The 15,613-nt window shown below is 43.8% G+C and overlaps 2 protein-coding genes and 1 long non-coding RNA gene across 3 annotated transcripts in view; 2 read left to right on the forward strand and 1 right to left on the reverse strand.

The window, feature by feature from the left end:
• LOC126926692 (uncharacterized) overlaps positions 1-15,613 on the reverse strand; it is a 222,543-nt gene that overhangs the window by 75,897 nt on the left and 131,033 nt on the right. The window lies entirely within an intron of this gene.
• On the forward strand, positions 1,871-6,206 carry LOC126926626 (homeobox protein Hox-D4a). The gene is made up of 2 exons (XM_050743034.1): positions 1,871-3,420; positions 4,999-6,206. Exons 1-2 carry the CDS (start codon positions 2,817-2,819, stop codon positions 5,460-5,462), a joined length of 1,068 nt encoding a protein of 355 aa, XP_050598991.1. The 5' UTR covers positions 1,871-2,816; the 3' UTR covers positions 5,463-6,206.
• LOC126926623 (homeotic protein Sex combs reduced) overlaps positions 11,588-15,613 on the forward strand; it is a 46,469-nt gene continuing 42,443 nt past the window's right edge. Inside the window, exon 1 of the mRNA XM_050743031.1 lies at positions 11,588-14,823. Within this exon, the coding sequence (XP_050598988.1) occupies positions 14,010-14,823 (814 nt within the window). The 5' untranslated portion in view covers positions 11,588-14,009. The remainder of the gene's footprint in view (positions 14,824-15,613) is intronic.

The following is a 15,613-nucleotide window of genomic DNA, read 5'->3' on the forward strand; positions in this document are numbered from 1 at the left end:
CAACTCGTAACTTGTTATTTCATTAATATTACTAGTTGACAAGTTATTTCCTAAAATTCCCCAGAAATGAATATAATTTTGAAGACAGAGTCGTGTAACTGTCAGTCCAAGGATTTAACGAATAATAAAATATTTGAAAAAAATTACTAGGCCTCTACTTAACTCTTAAATTTGCAGTTCCGATTGTAATTTCAAAAAGGATGGCAGAGGAGAGGTTCCGGTACGGTCGATGCATTCATTGAAGGTAGCTGAGCCTACTTTCATAATTCTTCAGCTTTTCCTCGACCTTTCCTTTCCTTGTTTGCCTGGTCAAAAATGCGCCGGAACGAAAGTGGGATTAATGAAAATACAGAAGGTGAACGAGGGCAGAAGAGACGTGCTAAATGCACGTGTATATAACAGTAAAGAGAAGAGGGAAAGAAAGAGAGAGAGAGAGAGAGAGAGGGTTCAGAGGGTTGATTAATCGTCGCCGGTCAGGCTTCTAGAAAGAGACGTCACTCGCAAGACTGCTTGCGTCTAGCTTTGCTACGCTCTTTGTTTACCAGCTCGAAATATCTATTTTTGGTCTCCTGCTTTCTTTCTCTAGAAATATTGTAAAATACCCTTAAAAAATTTCCAAAGTCTAACTATGGACATTTGAATAAAAATCTAATGTAACCTAAAAGTCACTTCCTTTCAATTAAACATCACCCAAACTAACCTTTACTCTAATAGCATCTTGTACTTTACTTCATCAAATAAAGACCAGAGAGAGAAGACACAATAAGTCAGATTTTGTATTTTTGATAAGGATATGGTTATAAAATTCAGCTAGCAAAATTATCTTCTCCTTTGATTTAGAAGCTAAACGTATTTATGCTTTTACTTTACTGTATCTTATAAAGACTACAGGGAGAAGACACAATAAGTCAAATTTTGTATTTTTGACAAAAATAAGATTACAAAATTCAACTAGTGAAATTATCTTCTCCTTTGATTTAGAAGCTAAACGTATATATGCTTTTACTTTACTGCATCTTATAAAGACTACAGGGAGAAGACACAATAAGTCAGATTCTGTATTTTTGACAAAAATAGGATTACAAAATTCAACTAGTAAAATTATCTTCTCCTTTGATTTAGAAGCTAAACGTATATATGCTTTTACTTTACTTCATCAAATAAAGACCAGAGAGAGAAGACACAATAAGTCAGATTTTGTATTTTTGATAAGGATATGGTTATAAAATTCAGCTAGCAAAATTATCTTCTCCTTTGATTTAGAAGCTAAACGTATCTATGCTTTTTCATTCTATACAAAATTCTACAAACATTGCTCGTCGTATTTAATCACAAAAAGTGTTTAAACGTTGCCTGTCTCAATAATCGTACCTTTGACTTCTGCAAAACCTGCTCAACTTAATAATTTACAATACTGAGATCTCTGACCGATATTTCATCTGAAATATGAAACATTTATAGAGGATGATTGAATGGATTGGTGCTTGTACTAATAAGACGAGTTGATGTTTGTGTCGCCAAATGTATTTTAAAATAATTAGAAATATTTAATACAGAAAAAACCGCACGATACAAATGATACAAAGTCAACAGTAAATACTAACCTGCAATTGATTCGCTGAAGATTGATTACTGATCGTTTTAACTGAACGTCGTTTGTTTATTTCTATCGATCGAGGGGAAACCAGAAACTTAGAATTTGAATTGGCTCGACGGTTGCTTGTAGTGGCGACGCTGTCTTTCCCGGAGTTTGTTTACAATTATATTTCGTACATCATAACGTTGTTAATACTGCGAGGCAAAACAACATAATTCAAATCGTTTTTCGACTCACGTACTGTTACAAACTGCTTTAATTTTACACTGGGTCGGCCTTCCAGAAATTCGTCAGGTGAAACGAAAATAAATAAATCAGCTAGCTCGTATCTATCATGTTTTCCTCTTGCAATCTTGGTTCCTGTTTAACCGCTCAAATTTGGTTTATCAGTTTATTCAATTTTCTCAGTATATCTCATGAGATGCGAAGTCATGGGATCGCTCGATGACGATATGACGACTCGCTGCACGCAGTCCAAGGGACGTGCACACATGGCAACGACATTGTGCGAGGTCGGGTGCTAGGGGAGCCAATATGGATTTTGTGTGAATAGTGTTAATAGTGGGAGGGGATTGTGGCACAGATCGGCAAGCGAATGCGTACATCGGGGGTGGCCTTAACTCTGAATCAAAGGGCAGCTGATAGAGGCGAAGTGGCAAGCTCCCCTGCGGTAGCCCCGATGTACTACGGTAGGTGCAACGTTGGGTACGAGGGTTGTTTGGTCCTGTCCCTTCCACCTCCACCCGGATACGCCTGCGTCCACGTGGTACAGTAATAAACCGGTAAAAGTTTGCCGGGGAGCCCCTTTTTGGCACACGTAGAACCCCTGTATACCATAAACGGTCGAAATCGTCACAGGAACAAGATCGTTTCATTTCATTGGAAGTCAGCTTAGAGTCCACCTCTCAGTGCTCACTATCTCAGTGCAAAACTATTCTGAATGGTGATCGTAGCACGCAAGGAACGTGTCGTCGTTCTTGCTCGTCCAGTTTACTTTCTGGTGAAATTAAAAGCTTTGTGTTAATCATTAGTGAACGTTTATCGGTGTGTATACATATAAAATATTTCACAATCCAGCGAATGTCAACGAATCCGTCAACGGTCTGTTGTGTATAAGTGGCGTACGAGATCTATCGCCTTGTTTCGAGTGCTCCAGTCAGTGCAATTCGAAGAATCCTCATTGTTATATCAGTGTTTTGAGTACATTTAGTCGAACACTATGCCGAACACAACATATTTCGGTAACGGTGACGCAGACATGTGGTTTTCCCAGTCATCCACCAACGAACAACGTGAATTGCCCGAACAAAATGCATATCAACCAGCACAACAGCAGATATATCCAAATCCCAGTTACAATCAAAGGGTCAATCAGGATGTTTCAGCCTCAAACAGCCTCTTGGAAACGCTGTTACGGCAAGGAAGAGAGGCAAACGGCCAAAATAACGTCAATTCTGACGAGACAATGGAAACAGACGTTAGAGGACAGAATGTGTCCAACATTCCCAGTCAGTCTGTTCCGTACGCACCACCATCTTCGAATAACAGAATGTCTCCTATGATTGTTTTTGTACCGAACACTCAACAACAAGTTCCACAGCGAGAAATTCAAAATGGATTCTTTCAGAACTACCAAGGTTATCATACACAACAACATTCTAACAACGTAGCCTCCCCTATGATGGTAGGCGTGCAACACAATCACGCAGCTTACGCGAATGCTCGAGCTAATGGAGAGTGCAGCCCTACCGAAAATATGAGATTGGTAGACGAGCATGAGCGCCGGAACGTGCAATATGCCTGGATGAAATCATATTCTAACAGTTCGTAGCGAAATTTTAATTATTAATTATTTGATATTTGCGTATAACGTGATTCTTTAGAATTTTCATATTACTTTTTCTATGAAAATTTTCAAGTAGAGGGTAGTCTGCATAGCTTGAAATTTGTCCAATCTCATCCAATTTCTTTATAATCAAAATATTTAAATATTATTCAAGATAGTCGCGCGTCTACTGAAATATTATATAAAAAATTTTTCATAATATTTAAGTATATTATATTACATTGACCCCTTAACGATTTACGTTCGAGAATTTTCGGCCGAAGGCGTAAACAATCTCGCGAAGCCTTCCAGCCATTCGCATGACTTTTGTACTACGTACTACGCCCGTAATGTTTACGTTTGGCCCGGTCATCGTATTACGGACTATGCCCGTGGTGTTTACGTTTGGCCCGGTCATCGAACTACGGACTATGCCTGCAGTGTCTACGTTCGGCCGGTTCATGGCACTACGGGCTATGCCCGTAGTGCTTACGTTAGTCCCGATCGTCGTACTACGGGCTCTATGCTCGTTTTATTTACGTTTGGCCCGGTTATCGTACTACGGGCTATGCCCGTAGTGCTTACGTTTGTCCCGATCATCGTACCACGGGCTCTATGCTCGTTGTATTTACGTTTGGCCCGGTTATCGTACTACGGGCATAGCCCGTAGTGCTTACGTTTGTCCCGATCATCGTACTACGGGCTCTATGCTCGTTGTATTTACGTTTGGCCCGGTTATCGTACTACGGGCTATGCCCGTAGTTGTAGATCAACTGGTTAATATTATATTATAATATTGAAATATTCTAAAAAACAATTTTTTATATTTAAATATATTATATATTACATTATATTATATTAATATTGTATTATATTAATATGTCGGGTCAAGCGTTAGATTCGTGAGCGTGTAAGGAATCTTCATTCGGACTAGTCATCGTTATTGTACGATTGAGATTGTATTTACGGATATAAGTATTGACTTTTGCAAAGTTTCACAAAATTGCAGCCGCCGTTGCTAGGCAGGCCCGCGTAGAGCTGACATTGCTCCTGCCCGGGGTTTCATTGTTAATACAACGCGTGTCCGACAATACTGGCACTTCTCTGTTACGCAAAAACGTTCATCCCGTGACCGTGGCTACGTTCGGCCACCCGTTGTGTCACCTCGAGCCCAAGTCCACCGTCACAAATCTCGGGCAAACATAGCAGGATTGGATCATAGCAACTATTTCCAAGTCTTATCATTTAAGTACAGCTATAATGAATAGTTTAGCCTAAAGTGCTGGAAATGTTCGCAAAAATTCGAAAAGAAAGGCCCCGATGTCCCCTCATCTCCGACAAATATTATTATATTGTATTATATTATAATATAATATTAATAATATAATATAATATATTATAATATATAATATTATAGAAACAAATTTGGGCCTGTCGGGTTCCATGGGAATAATTAATTTTCCCTGCCATTAAATTACAGAAACTCGGTTAACGTTTGCTATACTGATTTGGCAATTGAAAAAGGTCACATTTCTTTCTATTGGATATGTCACAGAACACTGAAATTACGTTGCAGGTGATAGAAACAACGTTGGTCACAAGCGGACCCGGCAAACGTATACTCGTTCTCAAACGCTGGAATTGGAGAAAGAGTTCCACTATAACCGCTACCTCACTCGAAAACGTCGCGTCGAGATAGCTCGGATTCTCTCTTTAAGCGAGCGCCAGATCAAGATATGGTTCCAAAATCGGCGAATGAAGGCAAAGAAGAATGGGAAACCCGCTTACTCCGCGTTAGAGGCGAACTCAGAAGGCAGCAGTCCACGGAGTCAAAACGTCTCACCCGACAGTAGGTTGTTGGCCATAGCAGCAGCAGTCTCCCCATCAGGCGTACCAATGATGCATTCAGAACAAACTGCGATGTCCGTTGAGCCACTTAGCGTCGGCCAAGATGTACTCCACGATGCGTATTTCCAATATCGTCATCGGCAACAGCAACATCATGGACGATACAGAAACAACGAGTACTTTCAGGGATAAAGTTAGGGAAACCAGGATCGTGCCTTAAAATCCTGAACGCTTTCACGACTGTATATAAAGGTTAGTATAGTTATCTTAATAGCAATTTACGTGTAACATTATGTTACTAAGGACGCCTCGCGTGTTGAGATAGAGGTTTCTTTTAAAACAGCAACATAACACTCAAGAAGATTCGCATGATTTGTTGCTCAGATACATATGACGACACTAAATGGACGAAACAAATGTAAATAGATTCAAACTGTTCGATGTAATCCTCTGGAGAACTTGGCTCAAACGCGAACCAATTAACGAGCACTACATTCGGTACTTGAAGAATCAGTCTGTTGTTAAATTTGTAAGGCTGTTCGATAAACGTAAATTGTGAATAGACTATGTAAGAAAGTTCGAGCTTCGACATAGATCGTGAGCAAAGAACGTGGTGTTCGGAACAAGATCGGGTCAGCTGACCCTGCGACCACTATGATTTATGGCCAAATGAGCAGAACAGCCGAGTATCCTGCGGCTCAGGTATCCCGAAAGCGAGGTCGTTCACGGCGCATTTCGCTCGGTACATGGTCCTCGTCGATCGGTTCACGTTACAGCACACAGCATCTCCATCTCGAAGAGAGGTGCGATCGTTCTTTCGAAAATATTTTGACGCGTCCGCTAAATTTCATATTTTCACTGATTGATGACGCTGACTCAGCCTTTGCGCTTTCATTATCACCCTTTGAACGTGGTTTCAGAAACCGAGAGTCCGCTCGACCGGACTAATTCTGATTTTGACGATTCAAATTATCGATAAGAGAAACGATTTAAAAATTCAAATGTCCCATAATATCTTTGAGCGCAAATTTGATGAAGAGGGAGAGAAGAATTTTACCGATTGTGTCCCATTAAACGTTGCGAAATATCTTGAAATTAAAATTAATAACGAGGGGGAAAGATTTCTGGAGCTTCTGAAGAAAAGTTTCCAATTGCAAATGTTGCAGTTGCTAACTGCAGTGGATAGCCCCTTGGAGAGGTTAGGAACTTTTACACGATTGTCGATTGGATTAAAATTGAACGTTTGATGGTAAGAAATGTTAAGACAGCATGTGGAAAATATAGTTAAAAATTTAGCGATATTTGGTTGCCGTTGAAGGCACAGAACAACGTGGGGAGTTGTAAAGTTAAGGGATGAAGAAGAGTGGGGACAGACTCGGCAGCTGCGCTGTTCACACGAAACAAGATGGCCGAAAACGTTCCCTGCGCGTGTACAGACGTTTCATCTTACCAAGTAATTTCTAATTAATAAGTTAAATTAATTTACAGCTATCGCTGAAATCGTCTAATTTTGTGTGGTCGCGAGTTTTCAAAGCATTTCTTTGCCATCGTTGCTCGGAGAAAGTGAGAAATGTGCCATTGAATGAATGGAATCTTATAGATCCCTTAAAACATAATCATCACTCCGTGTATGTTTCTTTCTTTTTTTTTTGTTCCCAAGTGATCCCGGTGTCAGTTATTTTATTCTACAGTTTTTTTTTTATAAATTTTGTTTTTGCAATAATTTCACGTTGAAAGTAATTTCTGGCTTATACATGCGAGCCACATTTAACGTTATTATTAGTTAATTAAGTAATGTTAATATTGCTGTTTGTTTATTATATTAAAAGTGATAATTTTTTTTTTAGAAGAAAAGTACCAATAGTTGCAGTTCCATGAATACATAGCTTTACATAAATCATTACTTTGTTTCATATATATTTATTTATTAAATCTGAATTGGTTATCAATTTATTAGTTATAAAGGTTACATAATTGTATATATTAACGTTCTATTTTATATACCCATTTAATATTTCTTTTTTTTTTTTTAATACAGAATTAAATTTAGCTTCACTTGCAACTCTTCTCGCCATAAATGAAGAACTTAAAATAAATTTATCTAATACAATCAGAAGCTAGCGAACGGAAATCGCATTTCCTTCAAATTAATTTAGACCGCCAGCGAAGATTCTGGTCAGCGGATTACCAGCAACCGCAGGAGAGCTATTCGACAAACGAGGCCGGTGAATCGCGAGTCGTGTCGTCGTTATCGGTCGATCGCCAGGCATCGATGGCGATCGATAAAGCATTTTAATGGGATCGCGGTTTTCCTTTATCGTGAGGATTCCTCGTGCACGACAGCTCGTCGTCCTTTAACTATACATCTCGCGCTCTTTTCTTATGCAAACGCAGCAGGGTCCATGGAGTGGAGGAGAGACGTGCCATTTGCGAAATGGTCACGGATTCTCGACTAGAAAGGAGGGGAGAGAAAGAGAAAGAGAGAGGAAAAAGGGGGGCCGAGTAAAGGTTTGTATAGAAAGGCCACATCGCGAGGAAAGAGAGAGCACAACTGTGGGACGAACGCTGGCAGCGAGAGTGAACCTTCGGTTTCTAGGGGTTGGACGAAGAGAGCGAGGGTCGATATTGTGCTTGACAGATAGTTTCCCATAGCTCCGGCAATCCATCATGGCCGGCACGCGGATACGTATTGGTTTTTCTGCAACGCGTCTTAGCTGTGAACCTCAAATTGAATATATTTTTTTCCCCCCCACCCTGTCCGGGTAACCCGCGCGGAATTTATCAGCCCTCTTGTTCCTTTCGTCCCTTTTCTAGCTGAGTTTATAAGATTCCATTCTGTTTTCTTTTTTGACGATGTTTGACAATTTTATCAAATTGAACTTTCACAGGAATACGTCTGAAAGTAGCTCTTGGAAAATAACTGGATTGTTACGATTCGAATTTCTCCTAGCCCTATTTAGGAAATGGCGTATTACGAATGAAACTATGTACACGCCATGTCTTAAAAATTATGGCGATTTTTCTTTAATTATTATTATCTGTAGGTATTATTAATCGTTGTTGGAAGGAAAATTCCTTTCTAACGTTTCGATTATTTATATATTGACTTTTTATTAATTATTACTTTTTTTTGTATTTTAAAATGTCTCACAACGATTTGATACAGATTTTGAGGTTAGAGACTGTTTTCATCGATAAGATTCACATGTATTCACCGATCGAAGATTACTATATACTTATTAAGTATTAATAATGAATAGAAAGGAATATCTCAAAGGTTATATTCTAACTACATATCTATTACCATGCAAGAAGCATCAGCCCACAAGCCCGCCAACGACAAAAAGACAACCATTGACCTGGCAACCCTTACTTATGCAAACACATGAAACCATCCACGCAGGGGTTTAATATATGAGCATCATGACAGGCGCGCAACCACGACAAGATCTACTTACATTAAACCACTGCCTTCTAAACCTGCCCAAATCATTGCATCATTGGTCTCTACCGTGTCATACTGCTAAGAGCGCCACCAAGTTCAATATGTTCATGCAGATTGGAATTAATATGTTCTATGTAAGCTGGATCAATAAAAAAAACAAAAAAACAATTGTACATATACTACATGATATATAATGCATACTATATTATGCAATATAGTATTAAATATTCTGTAGCATATGTAAATTATTTGGACTCTTGTGAACAAGCAGAACTGTAGTTACCCAACAAATGAGATTTAAAAGCAAAAAAAAGAAACAATTGTACATATAACATATAATCTAACGTTAAATAAGCTGTATCATATGTAAAGTGTTTGGACTCTTGTGGGCAAGCAGAACTGTAGTTATCCAACAAGTAAATGAGGTTCAAAAGCAAAAAGAAAAACAATTGTACATACAACATATAATGTAACGTTAAATATTCTATAGCATATGTAAAATGTTTGGACTCTGGTGGGCAAGCAGAATTGTAGTTACCCAACAAGTAAATGAGATTCAAAAGCAAAGAGAAAAACAATTGTACATATAACATATAATGTGACATTAAATAGCCTGTAGAATATGTAACGTATTTGGACCTTCGTGGGTAAACAGAACTGTAATTGTCTAACAAGTATGTATTAGTGTTAATCTATTAAAAAAAAATACAAAATATAGAAATAATTCCCCAAACTAGAGTTAAACATATTTTACACAGATTTACCTACCCATCCTCATCTGTAGTTTATAAGTCACTTTAATCCATTCCTATTCACAAGTCATAAGAAATGTACTTCGCGATAATTCGTTGATTAAAATCCGCTATCAACGACGATGATTATTTCCCCAAAGTACTACTGGTCGGACGAGGGGCAAATATTACCGCTGGCGAAGGAAGAGGAGAAGAAAACGCCGCGCAAAGCATCCCCTTTCGCGTCGCGGAGAGGAAGGCATAACAGATACACGTGTCCTGGCGGCTCTGCTTTGCGACACGTGATTCATGGGGGTCCCGATACGTTTTTTACACCTGAGACGGCTTTATTAGAATTTCTAATGGGACGAATGGAGAAACAGAGAGGCGGAGAATGGACGAACGCCGGGCGGGAGAGAGACAGCTTTGAAACGACAAAAGAGTGACACGCGGCCGCGAGGCAATGCGGATCAGACCGAAATGCCCCGACCGTGGTCGACTTCTTTCCAAACCGATTCCCCCTATGCCTTTGGCTTTCATTACGTCAGTCTGAAATACATCGACGTCCTGACGTGATGACTTCGTTATCTCGGCCTACGTCCCGAAGAACGTACATCAGCGCGACTCTTCGTAGTATTCTCCGAATGCCATGGGACGTTCGTAATTTTCATCGAAGTATAATTTGTTGCTTGTTGCAGCTTGGCTATTCGAACGTCGCACGAAATTCGATCGAACATGTAGCAAATATAAATCGTAATGGCGAATGATTGTGACGAGAGAAGCATTTATAATAGAATTGATTTATAAAATATTTTGAAGTAATTCGCGAAAAAATATAACCTCTTCTAAGCAGAGTATTTTAGAATAAGCTGAATTACAAGTATATTGCGGATTTTTCTACAATTCCATCCATTAAATATCATAACAAATGTATTTCTGTATATTTGTACACTTTTAAATTTCCTAGAAATATTACCAACCCTGTATAGAAAATCTTTATTTGAAGAAAATACCTGCAAATAACACATCCATCTCCATCAGTCCAAAGAATGAACAATTTCAAACGTGACTTATTCTCGCCGATCGATATTCATCCGAATTTTATTATCAAATGGTAAACTGCAACGATGCAACTGTATCCGGTTCTGGCTGCGAGAATTCATTGGAAAGGAGCCTGCGGAACACCGGAAACACGGACCCCCAAGTCCGCAAGAACAAAGCGGCATCGTCGGCGCGATGACGAATCCGCAAACGTCCTGGCAATGATCGCGCTTCCAACGACTCGACGGTGTTTTGCGGCGAGAATGAACCGTGTCTGATCCGCGATCACTTGTCAACCTCCGTCTCCCTCTCTCTTCCTCTTCGGCGAACGAGTTGGTTGACGCGCGCGCGCGCGATCGTTCAGGGCACGCCACCGCGACGTGGAAAGAGAGGACTAGAAGGATGGTAGGTGTAGGACAAATACCGGGCTCCGAAGTGGCGAATACTGAAAAGGTGGTGGGGATAGTAGCGTACACGTACACAACCGCGAGAGAACTTAAAGAGGAAGAGATAGCTAGTTTGGTCGGCGATGGTGGGGCGCGACGGTACGTTGGTGGGGGGACGCGAAAGAAGGGTGGGGCGACCGGGGGCGGGCGCGCGCGACAATTCAACAGGAACGGACGCACTTGCCACATCTGGCGAGCGAGTGGGATACTAGTGGCTTTTCGCTCGCTACTCTTCTGCTTCGAAATTATCCATCTATGGTCGAAACGCGTAGCGATGGTTTTATGAGAATGTTGCGGCGAAATTTCGAAATCATAAAAATAAGAAGAATGTAACGGGATCGTTTGAAATGCAACACCGACTGTACAACGAGTACAGTCAGTTGATAAAATAGATGAAAATAATAGATAGATGGAGCAAAGGGAAAACAGGAAGACGATGATTTAATTACGCGAAGCGTAGTCGCGAGGAACGCGGAAAATATGCATGAAAACTGGCCGAAGTCGAGCACGAAGAGTTATCCGCGAGAAGCAAGGAGAGCTCCGCCTCCTCGGCCGTCCCCTTCGCTCCGGAACCCCACCGACACGTCGCCACCCCGCGGTGCCCCCCGTTTGACCAACTGGCTACTACGTCACACATGCTTCTGCTTGCTTCGAGCCGCCAACTCCGAGGCTTTCCTCTCGACCGGCTCAGTCGGTTCAGTGAGTTACGAGTTGCGTCCGGGTTCGCCGTACGTGCGATAACGGGGGCGTCAATCGGATTGCGCGATTGGGAGAGGATTCCTAACCTCGTGCACGCTTTCCTCTCTCCTTCTCCGTCTTCTCTATCCATCTTTCTCTATCCGTCACCCTGCTTTTCCATCTCTGTTGCTCCTTCCTTCGGTCCGTCTCTCTCATTCGGCTATGGGCAACAGGTTTGAATTTATGGGACAATAAAGAGTGCGGTGCGTAGTGCGCGCGTGTTTCCCTCTTGCTCGCACGAGCGCTCTCCTCTCTTTCCCACCAGCGAGAGCAGCCTCGTTTCTCCCACGGACACGTTCCGGCTCCTCTGCCATCAGAGAACACCGCGCCGGAGACTATCAAACTCTCATAAAACTGTCAGCCGCGGCCGGCCGGCTGACTTATGCGCATCCCTTCTTTCGTTCGCGGCTAGAGACCCGTTTGCTCCTCGACGCGTATTCCTTGCGAAGCACGGGGCCCGCGAAATGCGGCCGAAAGTGGCTCGATGGCAGTGATCTTCCTTTGGTCGCGAGAAATTTCGTCTAAGGGAAACGAAGAATCTACATTCCGTCGAAGCAGCAGCCTTTCAACTCGGAAACTATCGAAGACCATCGTCGTTTAAACTCGTTAAATCTTGAAGATTTCGTCGAAGACACAGGAGGAAATTAAAGGTAGCAATTAAAAAGGATGATGATCGCGCGATACCGCTAACGTAACGAAAAACGAGAAATTGCAAAAAGATCGAAGCGATCGGCGATCAAGCAGAACGCGGCGGTAGCATCTCGCGGGGAACCACCTCTTCTTCCTTCTTTCGACGGCACGAGGGTGTACGCGGAAGGGGGCGCGTGCGCGCGTTGCCCCCTCGCAGAGACGGCAAGCGGAAGACTACTTCTTGGTGACGTTGCGGCTAGAAGATTGCAAAGGAGAAAACGACAGCATAGCAGAAAGAGAGAGAAAGAAGCAGCGAGATCCTCGCCCCACCATCGGTCCTCGGGGCTCCCGAATATCTCTCCATTAGCCCCCCTGACGGTGCTATCCCCTCTCTGTGACCCCACGGATTTCCTGTCCTGCTCGCACACCCCTCTCGTCGGCTCTTGTCACGACGGGTAGCAGCCAGGCAACACCACCACACGAGCAAGCAGCAGCAGCAGCGCCAGCAGCAGCACCAGCACCACACAGACCCGACGGAGACGCAAGGAACGGGGTTGAAGAATCCTACGCCGGCGGAGAGACCAATCAAGGTTTGACGAACGACGGGGATTGGTCGAGGCGCTCCTCTGACACGCAGAGAGCGCGGGCACGTGACAAGCTACCGCATACACCGGGCCTCCGTTGGATCGTAGCGAGGCCTTCAGTACGATACCAACCACCCTCCGCGCACGCAACAGGAACGGTGAACGCCGAGCCGCGGCAATAACGCTTCACCCCCTAATGCGGTGATATCGGTACACCGGCATACCGACGATTCACCGCGGACAGAGAGTCATTCGCCACGGTTCCGTCTTCCGTCATACGACGATCGCGTTTTGTTCGTTCGCCGTGTACGTTCTCATTTTTTCGTCAATCTTTCTGTCATACGGACGCATCGCATCGGTTGGTTACGTTGGAGATACGTCGTATCGCGAACGCAAACACAACCGCGGATTTCGTGCATACGCTGTTTCAAAGGACACGCGGTGATTCGTGCGAATAAATCATCGAGGAAGAAAGAAATAAAGAAGTGCATGGGGTCTGGTCTTCAATGGGGCGACCCGATAAGCCGGCTGTTACGCGCTACTGCACGCTGCCTCGACGAGTTCTCTGTAGGTAATTGCGACTCGTGAGGTCGTAAAGAAGCAGAAGACAGTTTTATAGCCTAGGCCCACGTGGCCCTCGTAAACTCGACACGGCTCAGGTCGGTTTAGACTCTGCCCGCCTGCCGGTACACGACTGCGTCTCCTTCTATTCGTCGCGATCCCCCTCGTTCATTATCGAATCGTTTAGGGACGTGTTTATCCGCGTGTAACGGGCCGCGATAGGTGTGAACACGGCAAACGAACAAGAGAACGGTGAGCTCGTTTTTATTCCTAATCAAGTGATAGCACCTAATATCCAAGGTTCCTCTGTTATCGGCAAGTGTGACATGCTACCGTTCCCACCGTCATCGTCCTCGTCTTCGTCGTCGTCGTCGTCGTCGTCGTGAAATCAACGACCAGCGATGACAGGCTCTCGTATTTAACGACAGTGCGCGTATCTTGCCGCCACTCGGAGATCCAGATTAGATCGGTGGTGTTGTTGTCGTGGAATATCGAATCGTAAGACGTGTGGAACGAATCGGGTAACAGTGACGTTGACGACGGGTGCACTACTCGCGTGAACCATGAGTTCCTATCAGTTCGTCAATTCGCTGGCGTCTTGCTACGCGGGGCAGCAGACGCAACAGCAACCACGAGCCACAGCTAATTCGCCTGGAGAACCGATGCAGGCGGCATCGCCTGCAGGTGGAGACTATTACAATCCGAATGCAGCAGCGACTAGCTACCCTGCACCGTGTTACTCTCCTCAACAACACTATCCTCAGCATCCGTACGCCACACCAGCCTCTGGAATGCAACATACAGCGCCTACGGGTATGATAGACTACACGCAGTTGCAGCCACAACCTCGATTGAGCGCAACGACAACGTCGCAGCAACACAATTTGCACCAGCAGTCGCAACATCATCCGCAACAGCACCATCCTCAGCAGCAGCTGCATCAAGACCCGACGACGCCACTTCTTCAGGCCGCGTCCGCGCCATCGGCACCGTCCACGTCGAGCTGCAAGTACGCCGACTCGACGTCCTCAACCAGCGTCGCGTCGCCCCAGGATCTGACCACGTCCACCTCTAGGAACAGTCCGACTCCTCTGGTAGCACCTGGCACCAGCAAAGCCGCGTCAGGCCTCACCTCGCCGCCTGGAAGTTCGTCGAGGTCGTCGGTCGCCGCATCGGCCGCCTCACCCGCAAGCGGAAGTTCCAGACCTGTAGCAGAGGGAAGTTCCACGTTGACCACCGCGTCATCCGCATCCTCGCCAGCATCCTCGACCTCCAGTACCTCCAGCACTGGCAACAACACGTCGAACAAGACAAACCCCACCGGCAACGAGCCACCGAAGATCTACTCGTGGATGAAGAGGGTGCACATCGGACAGAGTAAGTCCCGAACCTTTCTTCTCCTTATTCTTCTTCCTCTTAACTCAATCGCTGCGATCGCGTTTAATTGCATTTAATTGCGAGTTAAGGTCGGACGGTAGACGAGCTTGGGCCAAATTACTCTGCGAATTGGTCCCGAAGACAGTAGATTGTTCGATTCGAAGAGATACTCGCGGTCAAGTTGTTAGGAGGTTATTGCAAAACAAGCACAGTCTGTGTTTTGCGGAGAGAACGTTAAAACACGGCTATTTTGCGTTTCCTGGGTAGGACACGATTATTGCCATAGACGTATAAATTAGACTTGCTTTAATTTTGGTTTTTACCGATACAGCAAGATCCCATTCGAAGTCGAAGAAATATAAAATAACATTGCCAGTATCGCAAAAGATATAAGATATCGCGAGATATGTCTCATTTCTTCAGCATTCTCCAATTTTCGTTTCCGGCGACGCGTGCACGAGTTCCTTAACTGTGATCGGCGAAAGAAAGTTTCGAATTTCTGGAAGTCCGACAGTTCTCGTGTTTCCTGGAACACGGGAAGTGTGTGGACCACCATAAACGAATTACTCCGGACGCGCACGCACGATGGACAAAAAAGGACGACGTGGAACCACGCGAAAATGGAGATTCTGTTAGGCCGTAAATCGTGCGTCGGCTTGGGACCCGATCGGCGATAAGTCATCGCGTAGATCTACGAAAGAAACGTCGCGGTTGGGTAAAAGTAAGCAGTCGGTGATTTGTTTTTCGGCGTCACGGAAATTTGTGCCAGTATGTCATAACAGGAATGCGG

The sequence above is a fragment of the Bombus affinis genome, chromosome 18 (assembly GCF_024516045.1).
Source record: "Bombus affinis isolate iyBomAffi1 chromosome 18, iyBomAffi1.2, whole genome shotgun sequence".
In the NCBI taxonomy this organism is placed as follows: Eukaryota; Metazoa; Arthropoda; class Insecta; order Hymenoptera; family Apidae; genus Bombus; species Bombus affinis.